This window comes from Grammomys surdaster, unplaced genomic scaffold (genome assembly GCF_004785775.1).
Source record: "Grammomys surdaster isolate TR1022 unplaced genomic scaffold, NIH_TR_1.0 220, whole genome shotgun sequence".
In the NCBI taxonomy this organism is placed as follows: domain Eukaryota; kingdom Metazoa; phylum Chordata; class Mammalia; order Rodentia; family Muridae; genus Grammomys; species Grammomys surdaster.
Window position 1 is genome coordinate 701,648 of NW_021604665.1, and position 18,214 is coordinate 719,861.

General features: G+C 47.9%; 1 protein-coding gene across 1 annotated transcript in view; it reads right to left on the bottom strand.

Annotated features, from left to right (window-relative positions):
• The window catches only part of Nup210 (nucleoporin 210), a 103,998-nt gene extending 89,029 nt beyond the window's left edge, over nucleotides 1-14,969 (bottom strand). Inside the window, exon 1 of the mRNA XM_028773004.1 lies at nucleotides 14,803-14,969. Coding sequence (XP_028628837.1) covers nucleotides 14,803-14,969 — 167 coding nt within the window. The remainder of the gene's footprint in view (nucleotides 1-14,802) is intronic.
• Nucleotides 14,970-18,214: the final 3,245 nt, after the last annotated feature.

Below are 18,214 nucleotides of genomic sequence, written 5' to 3' on the forward strand. Positions count from 1 at the left end.
GACTAGAAAATCCATGAAACAGTACAAATGTCTGCCTTGTAGGACATTAGCTTGGATCAGTATATTGGAAGAGGAAAAGTTTTCATAGTTCCTGAAAACTCTGGTAAAGTCCAAACAGTCTAGGGTGTCATGAGTAGTCATGTTCTGCTGTGAATGTCCTAGTAGCGCAGCTGTGACTTGAGGAACTTCTAGAAGAACAGTGTTCATTATCAGCTATGTACAACTTTTCTGTACGTCTAGAATTATTCCAAAATTTAAAGTAAGAAGAGTGATGCGATGGGTTGGCCTGATGCTGTTTGTATTCTAATGTTTTTTTTTCCTTTTGTGTCTAGTATTTTTGTTTATTGGATATTTTATTTACATTTCATATGTAATCCCCTTCCCCCTCCCAGGAACCCCCTATCCCATCCCCGCTTCCTGCTTCTATGAGGATATGCCCCCACCCACCCTCCCACTCTCACCTCCCCACCCACGATTTCCCCCACACTGAGGCATCCAGCCTTCACTGGACCAAGGACTTCCTCACCCACCTATGCAGACAATGTCATCCTCCCCTACATATACAGCTGGAGCCATGGGTCCCTCCATATGTGCTCCCAGGCTGGTGGTTTAGACCCTGGGAGCTCTGGTTGGTTGGTATTGTTGCTCTCCTCATGGGGCCGCAAACCCTTTCAGCTCCTCCAGTCTTCTCTCTCACTCCTCCATTGGGAACCCCATGATCAGCTCAATGGTTAGCTGTAAGCTTCCGCCTCTGTATATTTCAGGCTCTGGCAAACCTCTAAGGAGACAGCTCTATCAGTCTCTTGTCAGCATGTACTTCCTGGTATCCACATCAGCGTCTACCTTTGTGTGACTGCACAAGGGATGGATACTCAGGTTGAGCAGTCTCTGGAAGGCCCCTCCTTCAGCTTCTGTTCCATGCTTTGCCTCCATATTTGCTCCCATGAGTATTTTGTCACCCCTTCTAAGAAGGGCCAAAGCACCCACACTTTGGTTTTCCTTGTTCATGAGCTTCATGTGGTCTGTGAGTTGTATCTTGGATATTGGGAGCTTTTGGGCTAATATCCAATTATCAGTGAGTGCATACCATGTGTGTTCTTTTGTGATTGGGTTACCTCACTCAGGGTGATATTTTCTAGTTCCATCCATTTGCCTAAGAATCTCTTGAATTCATTGTTTTTAATAGCTAAGTAATATTTCATTGTGTAAATATACCACATTTTTTTGTACCCATTTCTCTGTTGAAGGACATCTGGGTTCTTTCCAGCTTCTGGCTATTATAAATAAAGCTGCTATGAACATAGTGGAGCATGTGTCCTTGTTATATGTTGGAGCATCTTCTGGGTATATGCCCAGGAGTGGTATAGCTGGGTCCTCAGGTCATGCTATGTCCAATTTTCTGAGGAACCGTTAGACTGATTTCCAGAATGGTTGTACCAGTGTGCAATCCCACCAACACTGGAGGAGTGTTCCTCTTTCTCCACAGTATTCTAATGTTAATACTGGTTCCTCAAGAGGGGTTGCTCCTGACAAGCAGACCATCATGACTCAGGTGACGCCGTGTGAATCTTCTCCCCATTTTAACTGGTCAATAAAAGCTGACGATTGGGCAGTGGAGGGGAAAGGTGAAACTAGAGGCTCAAGAGGGGATGGCAGGGAGAGAAAGAAGGAGAGGATGGAGGCGGAGGGGCAGGGGAAAGAAGAGGAGAAGGAGAAGAGGAGGAGGAAGAGGAGAAAGCAGCCTCAATGGACCAGAACCACATGGCTGGGAGAAACTGCAAGTAACAAGGGGTTTTATAGCTAGAGAATAAGTTAGTACAGTACTAGATCTGCCTAATCTAGGCATATGACTTATAATTAAAATATCTGGATTATGTGTCTTTTATATAAGCTTATCAGGGATGGAAATCCCAGCAACAGGGTGAAAGTGTGGAGTACAGGTCTTTAAGGCAGTGACATTGTGTATGTGATAGCTATAGGTTGTGTGTTGGATGTCCCCCAAAGGCCCATATGCTACAGGCTTGGTCACAGGCATACAGTGCTACTAGGAGGATGTACAGTCTCCTGTGGGAGAGCATTAGGTCACTGGGGATGAGCCCTTGAAAAGGATATTGAGCCTTGGGCCTCTCTTTCCTCATTTCCTATCAAGAAGGGGCATTTCCTCTGCCGTAAGTTCCAATCATGATCTAAGATGTCACTGAGAACTCCCATCTTGGGTTCTTGTCTTGCCTTCTCACCAATAACAGGGTGGGCAGACAAAGACAGCATTTGTCTCACAGGAGTAAAAAGTTGAATGGGAACACAGATCCTCAAACAAGAAATCAGAAACTCAGATCCTTGGTGGCTACAGGATGCTAACCAGGCTAGAAATGTGACAGCTCTGTATTCTGGGGCACCTGTCAGCAAGTGCTGTTTCTCAAAAGCTCCCTCGGGGTGGGTAAGACTTTAGGGTACCAAGTTCCTGGCAGAGAGAGAATGGGTCACCGACAAGAGAGGCAATTCTCCCGTCTCTGGAGATCCTGAAGGCTGGAGTTGGTTTCCTGGCTTGCAGCTATAGCAGCAGGTCTCAAAGACTAAGGCAGAAAAGTGGGAACAAGTTTGTCTGTCTGTCTGTCTGTCTGTCTGACTGTCTAGAGAAGAGTGGATCCAGCTTGGAAGCCTGACTCTGACTGGGAATTAGACTCTGAGGTATTTAGGCTTCTTCCTCTGAAGTTAGCAGAAATAACTAAGACCAGGCTAGGAGCAAGGCTGGGGAAAACATGGCTTGGGTCCTAGTTATGGAAAGCCCGGTGGGCTCTAATTGGCTGTCTATGCAAATAAGGTACAGAAAAGGACCAATCAGGAGAAACCCATAGACCTAGAGAAGGCAAAGAAAAAGTCTACCAGGTCTGCCCACTGTGGATGGTGTCATGTTTCATGTTCTGCAGAAGAAACCAGTTCACATTGCTTTCTGCTCAGTGTATTCACATGCCTAGGTTAAATCAACTGCTACCCTCAGGGCACCTCCCCAACTGTACAGAAGCAGCAGAGAGCAGTGTACCAACCTTAAAGGAACATACGGCAGGCCTCACAGTCTGGAAATGACCCACCTGTGTTTCCTGGGGACCCTAGGGCAGCACAATAAACAGCAGGGCTAAGGATCAGGTAGTCTGGCCTGTCTCACTGTTGATGTCTGCAGAAAGGTGAAGGTGCTACAGGGGACTGCCACTCACCTGCCATATCCTCGTCTTCAATGGGAACAATGTCTAGCTGCAAAGAACTAGGAAAGATCAGATAGAACAAAATGCAAAGCTCTTATCCAGCTAAGGGGGCCCCTGATCACAGGCCAGTAGTCCTACTGCTGTCGGGGTACATGGGACTCCAACACAGAGCTTTCTAACCAACTTTTGGAGGCACAAGGTTCTTCCCTTTCCTACCAGGTCTGACAGCTCTTCCATGATTAACTCTATGTTCACCCTACTTGTGTGTCCACATTCAGCCAGTCAGACCAACCTGACCAAGCATGTACTCTATAGATACAGATTCAACCCAGGAAGAGTTGAGTACCTTCAGGATCTGCTGGAGATGAACTTGACAAAAACTGAAGCCCCAGCACATGAGACTCCTACCTCCAGCAGGGAGCTCATTCAGGCCAGGCTCTGGGCTTTACCTGGGAACTGTAGGTACAAGAACTCTACATCCAGTCTCTAGACATCAAGACCATCCACCCCTGCAGAGACTCGACTCTACTCGCTACTAGTCTAAAAGTCTGTGAGAGCTGTGACACTTCAGACCTGCAGACTTGCCCTGCTAGGGACCAATACTGATTGTCATCCAAAGACCTTTGAGGTTCACTGAGAGCAGCACTTTTCAGAGCCAGTGGCTGGCATCCCAAAGCTAACATGTTTACACCCTGTAGTGGTTGGAATAAGAATGGCCCCAGACACTTATATATCTGAATGCTTGGTCACAAGGCAGTGGCACTACTTAGGATTAGAAGGTGTTGCCTTGTTGGATTAGACGTGGTGTTGTTTAAGGAAGTATGTCACTGGAGGTGGGCTTTGAGGTTTCAAAAACCCAGACCCAGTGGCTCTCTCCCCCTACTGCCTGTGGATTCGGATGTAGAATTCTCAGCTCCAGATCCAGCTCCATGTCTGTCTGTGTGTCATGCTGCCATGCTTCCCACTGTGGTGGTAATGGACTAAACTTCTGAAACTGTAAGCAAGACCCAGTTAAATGCTTTCCTTATAAGAGATAGCATGGTCATGGTGTCTCTTCAGAGCAATAGAACGTTGACTAAGGCACACACATTTCATTCAAATCCTGTGTGGCACTATGTTTTAAGTTGTTTTACCCTGTCTAAGGCTATCAATCATGAATGGATGATACAGTACCTCTGGTTTGCACTCTAGCTATCTGTCCACTGATTCTTAGAGGGGAGGGGGAAAGAACCTGGTAGCTAGGGACAGAACAAGGTCAGTTGAGACTACATCACTACAATGTTTATAGGACTCTTAATCATAAGAGAAAGAAGGAATTACAGGTCAGTATGCTTCCCTCAACCTTGACCCTGGTGTTCTGCCTCTTCCTCCAGGCTTCCCCAACAGAACAGACACAGACACCCTCAGCCCCACGGGCAGGTTCAGGCAGGAGCCTCAACCATCTGAAGTCAGATCTCAGCTTATAAGCCCCTCTCTCCCACAACTTTCCCATCTCTATCCCTTTGCAATGCCTCCCCGCACATCACATGCCCTTGTTACCAGCCCATCCCACCCACTCTCAAGCCTGAGGCAGAGGGCAATGCCTCTTTACTCTTAGCTCCTCCTGTGCCACTGGTCCTCCTGGAATCTGTAATGCACTCCAGTCATTCGCTGAATCCATGAGGAGTAGTCAGCTTTTAAAACAATGACAAATTCCTATTTTAAAAAACAACATATAAGGAAAGGCTGACTTGGGCCTGTGGTTTCAGAAGTTCTGGCCTATGATTAGTTGGTTCTTTTGGTGTCAATGTGTGGAGACTAAGAAGCTGCTCACAAGAGGAGACAGTGTGGCTGAAGTTCCAGCAACCCTTCAAGGACACATTTCCAAAGACAACTTCTTTTCTCAAAGCCCCACCTTCTAAAGGTTCTGCTGACTCTCATGCCTGAAGCACATGGGCCCTGGAGGGGCACTGAAGATCCAAACCATGTGAGTATTGCTGGATCACCTGTGATGTTGAGAAGAGTTCAGCACACACATGAGCCTCTGCCTTTGTGGAGCTCCTGCTTCTGTGGGAGGTGAACAGGAAAACGCAGAATGGAGAAAGGAGGACTCAGGGCTGGGGTGAGCATGGACCAGGAAGGGGAAGCCTGCAATTTCCAGTAGGCTAGCTGGTAGTGTGGCTGAGGAATTCTGTGCTCTTGAAAACAGGCAGGTCTCCCATCAGGACAATTAGTGTCTCGACTGAGGCAGTCACATGGGTTCCTTTTGCTGCTAACGTTACACTAAGGTTTTGTTTTGTTTTAGTATCAAGCCAACTTTGCATCCCCGGGATTCACCCTCTTGCTCCCTGACATTTCCCTAGTTTTAATTCTCTCTCACACTGTGGTAAGGGGTTTTGTGATAGGGTCTGTGGTTTTCCTTTTCGTAGATTGTTTCTGTCTGTGGGAAGCTGGTGGTATATGCTGCCCTTCCCTACCTAAAGTCTAAGCACTATGGTCTGTCTGTCTCCTCAAGGGTTCACAGGAACACTCAAGTGAGGAATTTTATTACCACCAAAGCTTTTAACTATAAAGAAAAGTGTAGCAACTCCATGGAGTGAACCAGAAAGCTTTGAGTGCTGCACAGCTTTCCAAGTGTATTCTGAACCAGCCCCAAAGCTGGTCAGATGAGAGCTCACACCTGCAGACACTGGGTTCAGTGCCTGTCATACAGTCATGCCACCTCCTCACAGGCTCCTGCCATGTTCCTTCCAAAGTCCCCTGGTGACAACAACTTTCTTACAAGACCAGATTCAAAGGCATCCTCTCCCTCCAACAATTCAGTAGACAGCCACAGGAAAGATACCTGACTATCACTCAGGAAGGGGATGTCCTTGACCTCCATCTACCTCTTCCTGTAATAGCACCTAACTCTCCTGGGTTGACCTGCCTAGGATGATGTCAAGGAGTGATTAGGCTATGAGCACAGAACCTCCAGAAAGGGCTGAGTGCCAATTAAAGAGGCCTCTCAGAGCTGCCTATGCAAGGACACAACAAAAAGCTAGTAGTTTGCAAGTGGGAAGTCGCCCCACCATACAGCCACTCAGGCAACATCTGTGACTTCCAGCACTGAGGGAAGACATTCTCATTATTTCAAGCCACTTCTTCATCTATGGGTTTGTAACAGCAGCCGGAAGAGACAGAGGCTTCTTCCTCTCTCAGTCCAGGAGGCTTCAGAGCACTCTGCCCTGAGGGCACTGACAGACACACTACTGACCAACAAAGCTTTGTGCACCCAGGTCACAAGATGGGCTTGGACTGTCATATGTCCCTCAGGAGAATCCAATCAGAACAAGTGTTGTGGCTTATGTCCATACAGACTGGAATGTGTGTGTGGGTGGGGGAGTGAGCATCAGGTTGCCATAGTATCTTGCTACCCTAAGAGTAAGCCAAGGAACACCACAGCTAAAACCTGAGAACCAAAGAGCAGACCCTAGTGACCATGCATTCATTTCCTACTCCAGAAACCTGAAACAAATCCTGCCTAAGAGACTCCTTCAGGAGTCAGAATCACATACATCCCTTCATTGTATTGCAAACATTTTGGCTTGCATTTCCTGTCACACTCAGCATCTCAAGACTGGGGAGGTGAATCCTCCAGGCTGGGCTCCTAATGGTTTGCAGTAATGTTTCCTACAGACTCAGTCCTGTAATAAATACCACCACAGTAATGTTCATTATTCTACCATAATTCTGTTCTGTGTTAAACAGTAAAGTGTGATGTTCACAGTGGTGTCCCCAATAGTCCTATTAGAACCCCAGGTGACAGGTCAGGAAACCTCCACATGTGACCATATGCCTAGAAAACAATGGCTTCAACACAGCTCAGACCAGGAAGCAATGATATAATCCTGCTACTCTGTAGTGGGTACAACATTCAAAAACTAGATAAGGATTTCCCAGAACCTGCAAAAGATGGCATCAATGACCACCTAACCAGCCCCACCTCTAAATGTACACTTTTAAATGTATTTCTTAAAGCTGACTGATTTACATTTTTCAAACTTGTTGAAGGAGGGGCCAAGCAAGCCAGGGACTAGCTGAGGAGCCCTATTCCACTTCACACCCCAGCTACACTCTGCTGGGAGGCTCCAGGTCTCAGGAACCTTAAGTGGGTATCACCATCCCTCTAGAGCAGGATTAAGTGAAGAATAATATTTAAAGGGGTTAGAAGACAAACTAGCTTTACCATTCTAGTCCCTACTGGGCATTATCAGGGACACTGGTCTCCTGGTCCTGCAGTTTCTAACCGCCAAGAGCAGTTGCCTGGACTCCAGCACTTTCTCTTGACCTTCCCTATTCCCTACAGCTGTGGTTTGGCTCTTAAATGTCTTCAGAAGGCCTTATCCTGAACACTTAGTCACTGAAAGGCAGAAGAACCCTGAAGAAGTTACCCCTGCTCCTGTGGAAGTCAGGGCATTCGTGCACACCACTGAAGGAGATATTGGGGCCCCAGTCCCCTTCTCCCTCCCTGCTTTTTGCTTCTTGGCCACCATGAGGTAAGCTGACCTTGGCCCACCACCCACTCCCACCACGATGCCTGTCTCACCACAGGCCCCAACCACTGTAGACTGGTTTCTCCACTACGTCCCTTATCTTAGACATTATCTAATAGCATTGGAGACCAGACACACCCATCTTGGGGACCTCCTCACCACCTGACCCAGCACAGTCACATCCAACACAGTCTGCATCTTTTTATTCTTTATTTTCTGTGTATATCTTGACTGCTTATATGCCTGCACATGTGTGCCTGGTGCTTACAAAGGCCAGAAAAGAGCATGGACAGCGGGGAACTGTGAGCCACCATGATGGGTGCCTAGAATTAACACCCAGTCCTCTGGAAGAGCAGTCAGTGCTCTTAAATGCTGAACCATCTTCTGATTTTCTTTTCATTTTTTTCTTAAATTAATTCACCTTTACTGGAAAGGTAACATAAAAGGAAACCTTATACACCAGGGTAAACAGACACTCTGTTGGGTTTGCCAGAACCAGACGTAAAAAATGTTCTGAACCTGAGGTCAGCGCTTCCCACAGAAGCTCTCAGAAGCAGCCAAGCACTTAAAAAGGAGGAGGCTATGAAGGGACAGTACTTAGGAAGTAAAACTTTTGGTTAATATTTTTAAAAAGAAAGAGAAGAAAGCAGGAGGGTGGCTGTCGTGGGTAGTGTAGTGTAGGAGGAAGTGGGGAGCTAGTGTTCAACGGCTCAGGGGTTTCAGTTTTACAAGGCAGAGTTCTGAGATGGATGTCAGGGCGCTCTGATGCACTGAACTAAGCAAACGGTTAGGAAGCAACATTCTGGGTTACATATATTTTGTTTTAAAATAGAAGAGGGGATAAAGAGACAGTGCAGCAGTTAAGTGAACGTACTACTCTTGCAGAGGACCCAGGTTCAGTTCTGAGCACCCACGTAGCGGCCCACAACTGCCCTTAGGTCTAGTTCCAGGGGATTCGACACCTTTTTTCTGACCTCTACAGACACTAGGCACATACACACAGGTAAACACTCATATGTATACATAAAAGAAAATAAATTGTAAAGTAGATAAATAAAACACTGTTATCTGCATACTCAAGAAAATCTTTAAACAGGTCTCAACAATCAAAAGTGAATTCTGAGATGCCGGGGATATGTTTTTTTAGAACAGTGCTTTTTTAGAACAGTGCTTCTTGCCGGGCAGCGGTGGCACACGCCTTTAATCCCAGTACTTGGGAGGCAGAGGTAGGCGGATTTCTGAGTTCGAGGCCAGCCTGGTCTACAGAGTGAGTTCTAGGACAGCCAGGGCTATACAGAGAAACCCTGTCTCAAAAAACCAAAAAAAAAAAGAACAGTACTTCCCCAGAACATGCCAGGTCCTGGGTTCTCTGTCAGCACCACTAAATAAATAATAAGGGAGAGTGAGCTTGAAAGGGTCACACTTTCTCCTCACCATGGCTGCATGAGATCCACTGGCATACAGAATGTCCAACTCAGTGCCATTGCCTTTAAAAGAGATGTCCCCTTTTCAGAACATAGGCCGGGACTTGGGCAGGAGTAAGAGGAACAGAGACTCAGGAGGCCGGGCCAGAAAATAATGGGGAAAAGGCGGAGGGGGGGGGGCAAGGGAGAGCGGTAAGAGAGACAAAGAAGATGGATGGGAAGGTTGGACTGGTGGTCAACCCAACCCACCCTCCACACATCTGTAGGGCCCATCTCTCATGAGTCTATGAGTGGAAGCCACCTCAGGGTCAGCCAGAATAGGGGAAGCCCACAAAGGAAGTGGAAGAAAACCACTCAGGGCTCCAGGTCAGCTCAAGTCAACATGCTGACACTTTCCAGAACCTTCCTCACACTGGTCTTGTAAGATAAGCAAGCAGGGACACCTCTTGAGTCCTACCCCTCAGGAACCTCTGCAGCAGGTAGCTCCGGAGGCCAAGCGGGTGTGGTTCTCAGAAAAGCAAGACTCAATGCCTGACCTGTCAACCTTTTTCCTGTCCCCTAACCAAAGCCAAGATCTCACATGACCTCTGCCTGTGGAGCTCTCTGCCCTCACTTTTTGCTACTCTTGTGAGAACCAGTTTTGCTTTTGTTTTTTTTAATCAAAGATGCTCAGCCAGACAAGGGTCCATATTTCTGAACATCCCTCACCCTGTCCCTTTTTGCCAATTAACCAATCAGATTATGAGGTCCCACCAATGAGATGAGACAGTCACCACCTACATTGGGAATAAGAGACAGGGCTATTCTTGGTGAATGTGTTACCTGGCTTCATTTGGGTTCTGGCATCTTGCAAAAAAACAAAAAGAAACCGCTTTGCTGAATTACTTTCACTTTGTTCATGTGATTCCCCAACACCCTAACCTCACCAAATGCACCTCCTCTTCCAACATGCTCAGCCCCAGGCTGCAGCCTTAGCCCTTGCTGTTCTCTCCATCTGAACCTACGTAAGGTCCAGCTGGACTCCAGGGAGATGTATCCAGAATACATGTCTGGGATTGCAGTCCATTTCTTCCACAGGCCATGTACAAATGCTCCCAGAGTCCAGCTCTGAATTCCAAGAAGCAGGGTATCACCCGCTTCACTGTTGCTCCTTCTGGAACACAGTCCAGTGTATAGTGACGTCACCATTATTTGTCCGCTGTTTGTTAAGTGACTCTCTGACCCAGAAAGAGCTCTGACGGGTCTGAGAATCCTTATTGCAAGCAGTTTGGAGAGCAGAGGCAGGAGGTACAGCTCTCAGCAGCCCAAGGAGTTCCCCTAGACTTTTAGGGACCTGACTTATCAAAAAAGATTCATGGCTTCAACACATAAAAGAACTTCGGGACCAGCCAGTCTATGAAGAGGATTTGGGGTTTATCTTAGGATTTCTATTGCTAATTTGTAGAGGAAAAGGTTTATTTCAGCTTACAATTCTAAGGTCACAGCCCATCACTGATGGAAGTCAGGCCAGGAACTTGGAGGCAGGAGCTGATCAGAGGCCATGGAGGAGTGCTGCTTACTGACTTGCTCCTTATGGCTTGCTCCACCTGCTTTCTTATCACAGGACCACCAGTTCACAGGCTCCACAGCCAACAGTAAACTAGGCCCTCCCACATCAAACATCAATTAAGAAAATGCACCACAGGCTTCCTCACAATCTGGTAGGGTATTTTCTTACTTGAGGTCCCCTCTTCCAAGATGACTTTAGTGTGTGTCAAGTTGCCATAAAAACTAGTCAGCTTAGGGTTTATTATGGATTTTTTTAAATCTTAAAAAAAAAATTCTTCCCTAATTTATTCTATATGGGTAGGGTTGTTTTGCCTGCAAGTTTATATGTGTACACTATGTGTGTACAGTGCCCTCAGAAGCCAGAAGCCATGAGATCACCTAGAACTGGAGTTACACAGTTGTGAGCCTCCACATAGGTGCTAGGAGTTAAATCCAGGTCCTCCGGAAAAGTGAGTTCTCTTAACCAAAGGGCCAACTCTTCAGCCCCCAGATATTATAATTCAGGCTTGAGCGCAAGGGTTAAGTGAGAAATGCCTAGAGAGAAAATCAAAATATACACATGAGCACAGTGTCACAAATAAGACATGGTAGTCACAAATAAGACATGGTGGTCACAAATAAGACATAGTGGTCACAAAGAAGTGTGCCAATTCATCAAGAGACAGTCAATTTTCTTTGTCTTTACAGTAATCATAAAGGGGCTGGAAAAACGGCTCAGTGATAAAGAACGCTTGCTCTTGCAGGGAACGTGGGTTTGGTTTACACACCCATGAGGCTGCTTATCGCTTACAGCCATCGGTAACCCTAGTTCTAGGGGACCCAACGCTCTCTTCTGCCCTCCTCAGACACCAGGCACACACATATAAAATAAATAAACTTAAAAAAAAAGAAGTAAACAATTGTGTGTGTGTGTGTGTGTGTGTGTGTGTGTGTCCTACTTTAGTGGGTCTTGATGTCACCACTGTCAAATGGTTTCTACAGAATTTAAGTGAGATCAGATAAGATTCCCAAGGGTCACACAACAGAATTGCAATTGATAAGGTAAATGTCTAGCTCAGGGGAACACAGGATGGCAGGATATCTTTCCTAAAAATAAGTTAAGAGTTCTGTTTGAGATTTGAGGTTGGAGGGTGGGGGGGAATGAGATCCTACCCAAAGTCATTTTCATTCAGGCCTATGTCTAGCTAATCAGACAGACAGTAACATATATATTCAGGCTGTCAGCCTGGTTCATTGGATGGATAGACAGATAAGATCGGGACAGAGAGAGACGTTAAGTCTATGTCAACTGTAGTGAATTTACTCTCAGCCAAGCAGAAACTTCAGACGGATTCTAGAGGAAAGTACTCTCTGCCCTTCCCGCTTCCCTACAACTTTCCCCATCTTTCTGTCCTAACTCACTTATCCCTTAGCTAAGAAGATTCAGGAACAAACTAGGCAAATGTATCAGGAAGGTTCCTCTGCTACCTCAGGTAAGATTCATCATCCAGTGAGCTGGGAGTTATACCACACAGGCACACGCACAGGCATGGATGCACAAGGTTTGCCTTAAGTATAGAGCAACTCGGGAGAGTCTCCAGACTTTACCTGGGCCTCATCCTCACTCCTCTCCCCTGCTGTATCTACCCCACTTCCCAACAGAGCACCTCCTTAATGAACCACAGAACTGAAAGGAGACCACACGACTCAACTGAGTTTGGGGCAAAGTTGAAAGACAAGGGTGGGATTTCCTTTTTCCTCTCAATTCAAGGTTTGTTTGGTTTTTTGGCATCATTTGTATATACAAGGATACCCTTTAAAGGAACCAATAAAATAACTTTCCATGCAAAATACCTTAAGCTAAATCACAACTTGGTCTGAGCAAGGCTGTCTGGGTTTAACTGGAAAGACAAGTGAGCCTGTCAGATCTGCCAAGGCTGTGGCCCCAGGTCCCACTGCATGGGCTGGAAGGCTTTCTGCTTCAGGAGCGGCATTGCCACTCAATGGGAGCGAGCTGCCACCTCTTCCCCCTCTGCAATCCCTCAAATGCAGCAACACGGACTAGACGACCTCCCAGTTATTGGATGCGACAATTCAGGAACTAGGAAAGGTAACCTTGAAGCTACAGGCTCAGACACGCAGTAACTTCAGAGAACCTGGAGCTCAGCACTGAATCCCAAGGACGAGCAACACCCCCAGGGCCTGGCATGGGTTAAACTGCCTTTGTTTTTCATCTCAGAGACTTGAAGTACTCCTGTAAAAAGAGGCCATCTCCTTCCAGGCAGAGATGACTGCAGGTCAGGTATGAGTCTTAGCTACCTACCAACTCCCCAAACCTCCAGAATTCTCAAAACTAAAGCAATGAGTGACTGTATTCGGAATAATATTTCTGAATTGTGCTTGATTGACAGACCATCTTCCTGTGAAGTAAGGGGGAAACTGCAACCAAACACCTTCAAAGAAGACACCAATCAACCACGCTTTAGGATGAAAGCCACCAGACACTAAACAATCCAGAAGGCCTCTAATGTACCTGAGCTTCTGAATGTCTTTCCCAGTCCTTCTACTGAGAATATAAAAATCCGCCAAGACCCACCAGCAATTCTCAGGAAAGTGCAGTTAGAGGGGAAGTAAAGAAAGAAAAGGTTGTTATTCTAGAAAGAAACATATGACTACAGAATTTGCCAGGAGTCACTTGGAGCCAGCTGTTTTAAACAGTCAGCTTCCTCTCTCTTGCCCATCTATCAAGCAGACAATTTCAACAATAGAATGAGCACGAGTCCCTCCAGAGTATTAACAGCTGATCTCCCCTCTCAAAACAAGGCCCCAGAGAGGAATAAACACCTCCCCGTGGGTAAAGCATTCACTCCAAACTGCAACAGAAAGATTCCGCCTCTTCATACTTCAGAGGCCAACCTAGAAGACACTGGTCTCATAATCCAGATTGACTTCAAAGTGGCAATCCTCCTGCCTCAGCCTCCCTAGTGAAGTAAACTATAGGGGTACAATGCCACCCTTATGAGGCAGACTTTTAAAACAAATAAGTTTGAGAAGTACATGTAACAGAATATGGGTCTCAGCTCTAGGCATCACATAGAACATTAACACATACACCTAGCTAGTTAAACCTTAGCTTTGACTAGTGGTTCTCAAATCCTTTACTACAGCTCCATGTGTTGTGGAACTGTATTAAAGCCAAAACAATTATTTTCTTGCTACTTCATAACTGTCGTTGTTACTGTTATGAATCGTAATGTAAATATCTGATATGCCGCCCCAAACTGGATCTTAACCCACAGGTTGAGAACCAATGACCTTAACAGGTCCTTAAGGAGGCTGGCGGCAAAGTGTAGCCTGAGAGAAGGGAGGGACTATTCAGCGCTAGAGAGGTTAGGGTGTGGGTCAAGGGTGTGACCCGGTCACACACTACTCAGCCTACAACCAGCAAAAGGCTGAACCACAGCGCCCTGCTGGAGGCCAGGTATTCAAAGCAGACCCCATTCCACCAGCACCTCATTCCTTTGCCTCCCACTTTTTGTTTTGTTTTGTTTTGTTTTTCGAGACAGGGTTCTCTTGTGTACCCCTGGCTGTCCTGGAACTCACTCTGTAGACCAGGCTGGCCTCGAACTCAGAAATCCACCTGCCTTTGCCTCCCAAGTGCTGGGATTAAAGGAGTGCGCCAACACCACCCGGCTGCCTCCCACTTCTAAGCTGGAAAATGGTCCTTTCATCCAAGATTTAATGATCCTCCCAAAGTGGTGCAACGGGTGTGGTGTGTCTCCCACAGACTCCTTGCCCAGGTCTCTACAGACACTCTTCTCACACCAGTCAGGCGCCAGGGGTGAGTCCCTCGTCTCCCACAGACTCCAGAGCTTTGGCTGCTCAAGCTGGAGCTCCTCAGGGCCCTGTCAGCAGGGGACCGAGGCCACGTGCGGCGCAGCCCTCCATAGTCCGCGATCAGAGAGCCTCCCCTTCCCGCGCAGCCCAGACACGAGTGGCCCAGGCGCCATGCGCAGCCAGCGGGCGCGCGCGCCGCGGGGTCACGCGGGGCCGGCTGGAGCGAGCACGCCGCGCACCTGCGGCCCAAGCCCCCTCCCGCGCGCACCTGCCGCCTCCCGCCGGGCCCGCGCGCCTCACCAGCGGTAGCAGCCTTCAGAAGCTTCCAGAGTGAAGTTCACGCGCGTGGTCCGCGTGAAGGGCAGCAGCACCTTGGGAATGTTAAGCTTGGCGGCCGCGGCGGAGCCCGCTGCCTGTAGCAACAGCAGCGCCCAGAACGCCGGCTGCACTAGCGAGGCCCGCGCCATCCTCCCGGCCTCGCTAGTGCCCGGGCGCGCGCTCCCGCGCCCTCCACCGGCGCGCGCTGGGTAGCAGGTGGCCGCGTGGGGCGGAGCGAGCGCACTGGGGGCGGGACGGGCGGGAAAGCGGAGAGCACGCGCCCAGTGCCGAGCCCCTAGAGCGCGCCGTGTCCTGCGAGCTTTTGCAGCTCCGGGACCTGTATCGCGTGGCCTTAGGCCGCCGCCGCGCGCTCGTCGCTGGTCGCTGGTGGCACCCTTCCAGAGGGCTCGCTCTTGTCTGGAGCCTCTGGCGGTGGAGCCAGGACATAGCACAAAGACAGGCGTCCCAGGACATTGTGGAGCGTCCACTGACTCCCCATTTCAAGGCCACACTTCCCCGGGCCAAGGAGGTCTTGAGTTCCTCCCGGATCAATCCATCAATAGGGCAACATTGGGAACTTTCTGTTAACCAATCCCATGGATGCTCCAAGGGAATTTTCCTGAGGGTCAGTGAGGGAGCTAGCTGCACAGCCCTGAAAGAAAACACTCTAACCTGACTTCAGGTGCGCCAAGACCTGGATCAAGCAGCAGGATCTGAAGGAAAAGTGACAGGCTGATGCCATGAACGAGGACTTGAATTTCAGGCCGGCTGAGGAAGCCTCCTGGAGGAAGAAGCCTCTGAAATGGACACTAATGTCTCACTGGGTTTCTGAGAGGCCACCATTCCTGGTCTGTGCTAGCTTAGTTAATTAATTAATTAATTAATTAATTAATTGTTTTATTTGTCAGCTTGACACAAACCAGTGTCTTCTGGGGAGAGGAATCTTAACTGGGAAAATGTCCCCATCAGGTTGGCCTGTGGGCCTGTTTATGGAGCATTTTCCTGACTGATGATTGATGAGGGAAGGCCCAGCTCACTGTGGGCTGTGCCACCTCTGAGAACCCGGTTCTGAAGTGTTGAGAGAGCAGGGTGAGCAAGCCATAAGGAACAAGCCAATAAATCGCCTTCCTCCGTGGCCCTGGCTTCAGTTCCTGCCCTGCTGGAGTGCCTGCTTTGGGTTCCCTCAGTGATCCTTTGTGGTTGGGATAAGTAAGCCGAATAAACCCTTTCCATCCTATCTTGCTTTTGTCATGAGGCAGTTGGATGGAAGGAGGATCATTTGGAGGGCACCCTCAGGCCCTGAGGAGCTGTCTACATGACAGAGAGAAACAAATAAATAAATGCATATATGTCTGTGTGTGTGTGTGTGTCTGTGTGTGTGTGTGTGTGTGCCTGTGTGTGTGTGTCTGTGTGTCTGTGTGTGTGTGTGTGTTTATATATGTTACTGACATCTGGATAACCAGAGAGCTGCAACCAAAGGGTCCTGGGATCATAATGGACTGCAGTCTCCTTGTGCCCTACCAGGTCTATTTTATGTATTTTGGTCACCTGTCTGCCATGGAGTCCAGGCACTCTCAAATTTACTAATGCATTCTGTGTGAAAGACTCTGGCTGCCCACAGCGGGTACTGGATGAAGAACGGATCTGTCACTGTGAATTCCTTTGAACCTCTTTAATTTTAGCCACCTGGTCCTAGTAGCTGGTTAAAAAATGAAGCAGAAAATGCCCAGGAGTGAAGCGAGTGTGTGATTTCCAGCACTGGAAATTAAAAACAACAAAAGCATAATCAACAACACCCAGGAAGAGTTTGCACAGACACCCTAGGGGAGATTTGTGTATTTTTTATTTCCTGTAAGAGGGTAGTGGAACTATCCCTCCTCCCATAGCACCTGGTACCCAGCCTGGAAGCCACGTCCTCCCCTGGGTAGCTCCTCTCACTCCCATTCCTGGTCCAGGGTCCTTAGGGACCTCAGCCACACTGGATCACTGAGGGAAGCCAAAGCAGACACTCAGCAGGCGATGCATGCCAAGGTCAGAGGACACCCTGTGGGAGCTGGTTCTCACTTCACACTATGGCAAGGGCTCTTACCCACTAAGCCATCTCCCCAGCCTCAGTAATGGATATTTAAGAGAACATCAAGGCTGTAAATGATGGCAACACATTTTTAAAAATACATTTATCCCAGAGAAATGAGAACTGATGTTCTCACAACCCTGTGAGTAAGATGATTCATGGGTTAAGCCGAAACTGGTTGCAGCCCAGAAGTCCTTTGATGGATGAGTTCACTGTGGCATGCTCATAATATGAAATATTATTCAGCAATAAAAAGGAATGGGTTGTTGACATAACAATTTTGATGAATCTTCAGAGAACTGTACTAGATGGAAAAAAATTTAAGGTGACTGGGGCTGGAGAGATAGCTTGGCAGTTAAGAGCACTTGTTGCTCTTGCAGAGGACCCAGATTTAGTTCCCAGCACCCACATGACAACTCACAACTGTGAGTTCCAGTGCCAGGGAATCTAGCACTTTCTTCTGCCGTACTAAGTGTATGAAGGCCAGAGATCCACTTGCAGAGTCACATTTCTCCTGCCACCGTGTGGGTCCTGGGAATGGCACTGACATTATCAGGCTTGGCAGCAAGCGCCAGTACCCACTGAGCCATCTTGCTGGCCCCGTCACATAGTATTCTTGGAACGATGATGTGCAGAAAGGGCAAATGGAGGAGCGATGATTGCCAGGGTGTAGGGTGGAGTGGCTGTCGAAGGCGAGAGACTGTTTGCAGGGTGATGGGGATGTAAGTTGACCTCACTGAGAACAGCCCTCTGGCTTCACAAGCTCTGACAGTTGGAGAAACAGGCAGGGTACATGAGACTTCTCTACATGAATTGACAGAGAGAGGGGAGAGAGGGAGAGTTGTACGGGCTTGTGAATGCTTACCCATGATCCCCAGATTGTGATTTCTAGTGTGGGCCACATATGAAGACCAGTGGACACACTTGCTGACTGAGTTCCTTGTGTGACCAGGACACTCTCCTACCCCAGAACAACCAGTGGTTATCAGTAAATATTTAAGAATGTATCTTTCACACTGTACACCCCCTTCCCAGAGTTTTGGTCACTTACTAACAGGGTAAGAAATGATGTCTGGTGCCCATGGATAAGGAGCCTCACCTCCTGTGTAGAGATTTCAACTCCTCCCTCTAGTCTTCTTCCCTGGGTATTCATCTGAGAAGGTCTCAGAAGACATCCTGAGCAGTCCCTGTGGCCCCAGCATAGATCCCCAGGGACAGGAGAGAAACAGATTGTGTGAGGACACTTTGTCAACCTGATAAATAAACTAAGAAAATATTTCCTGCAACTTGTCATCCACTTCCTCCCAAACTTCTGTCATT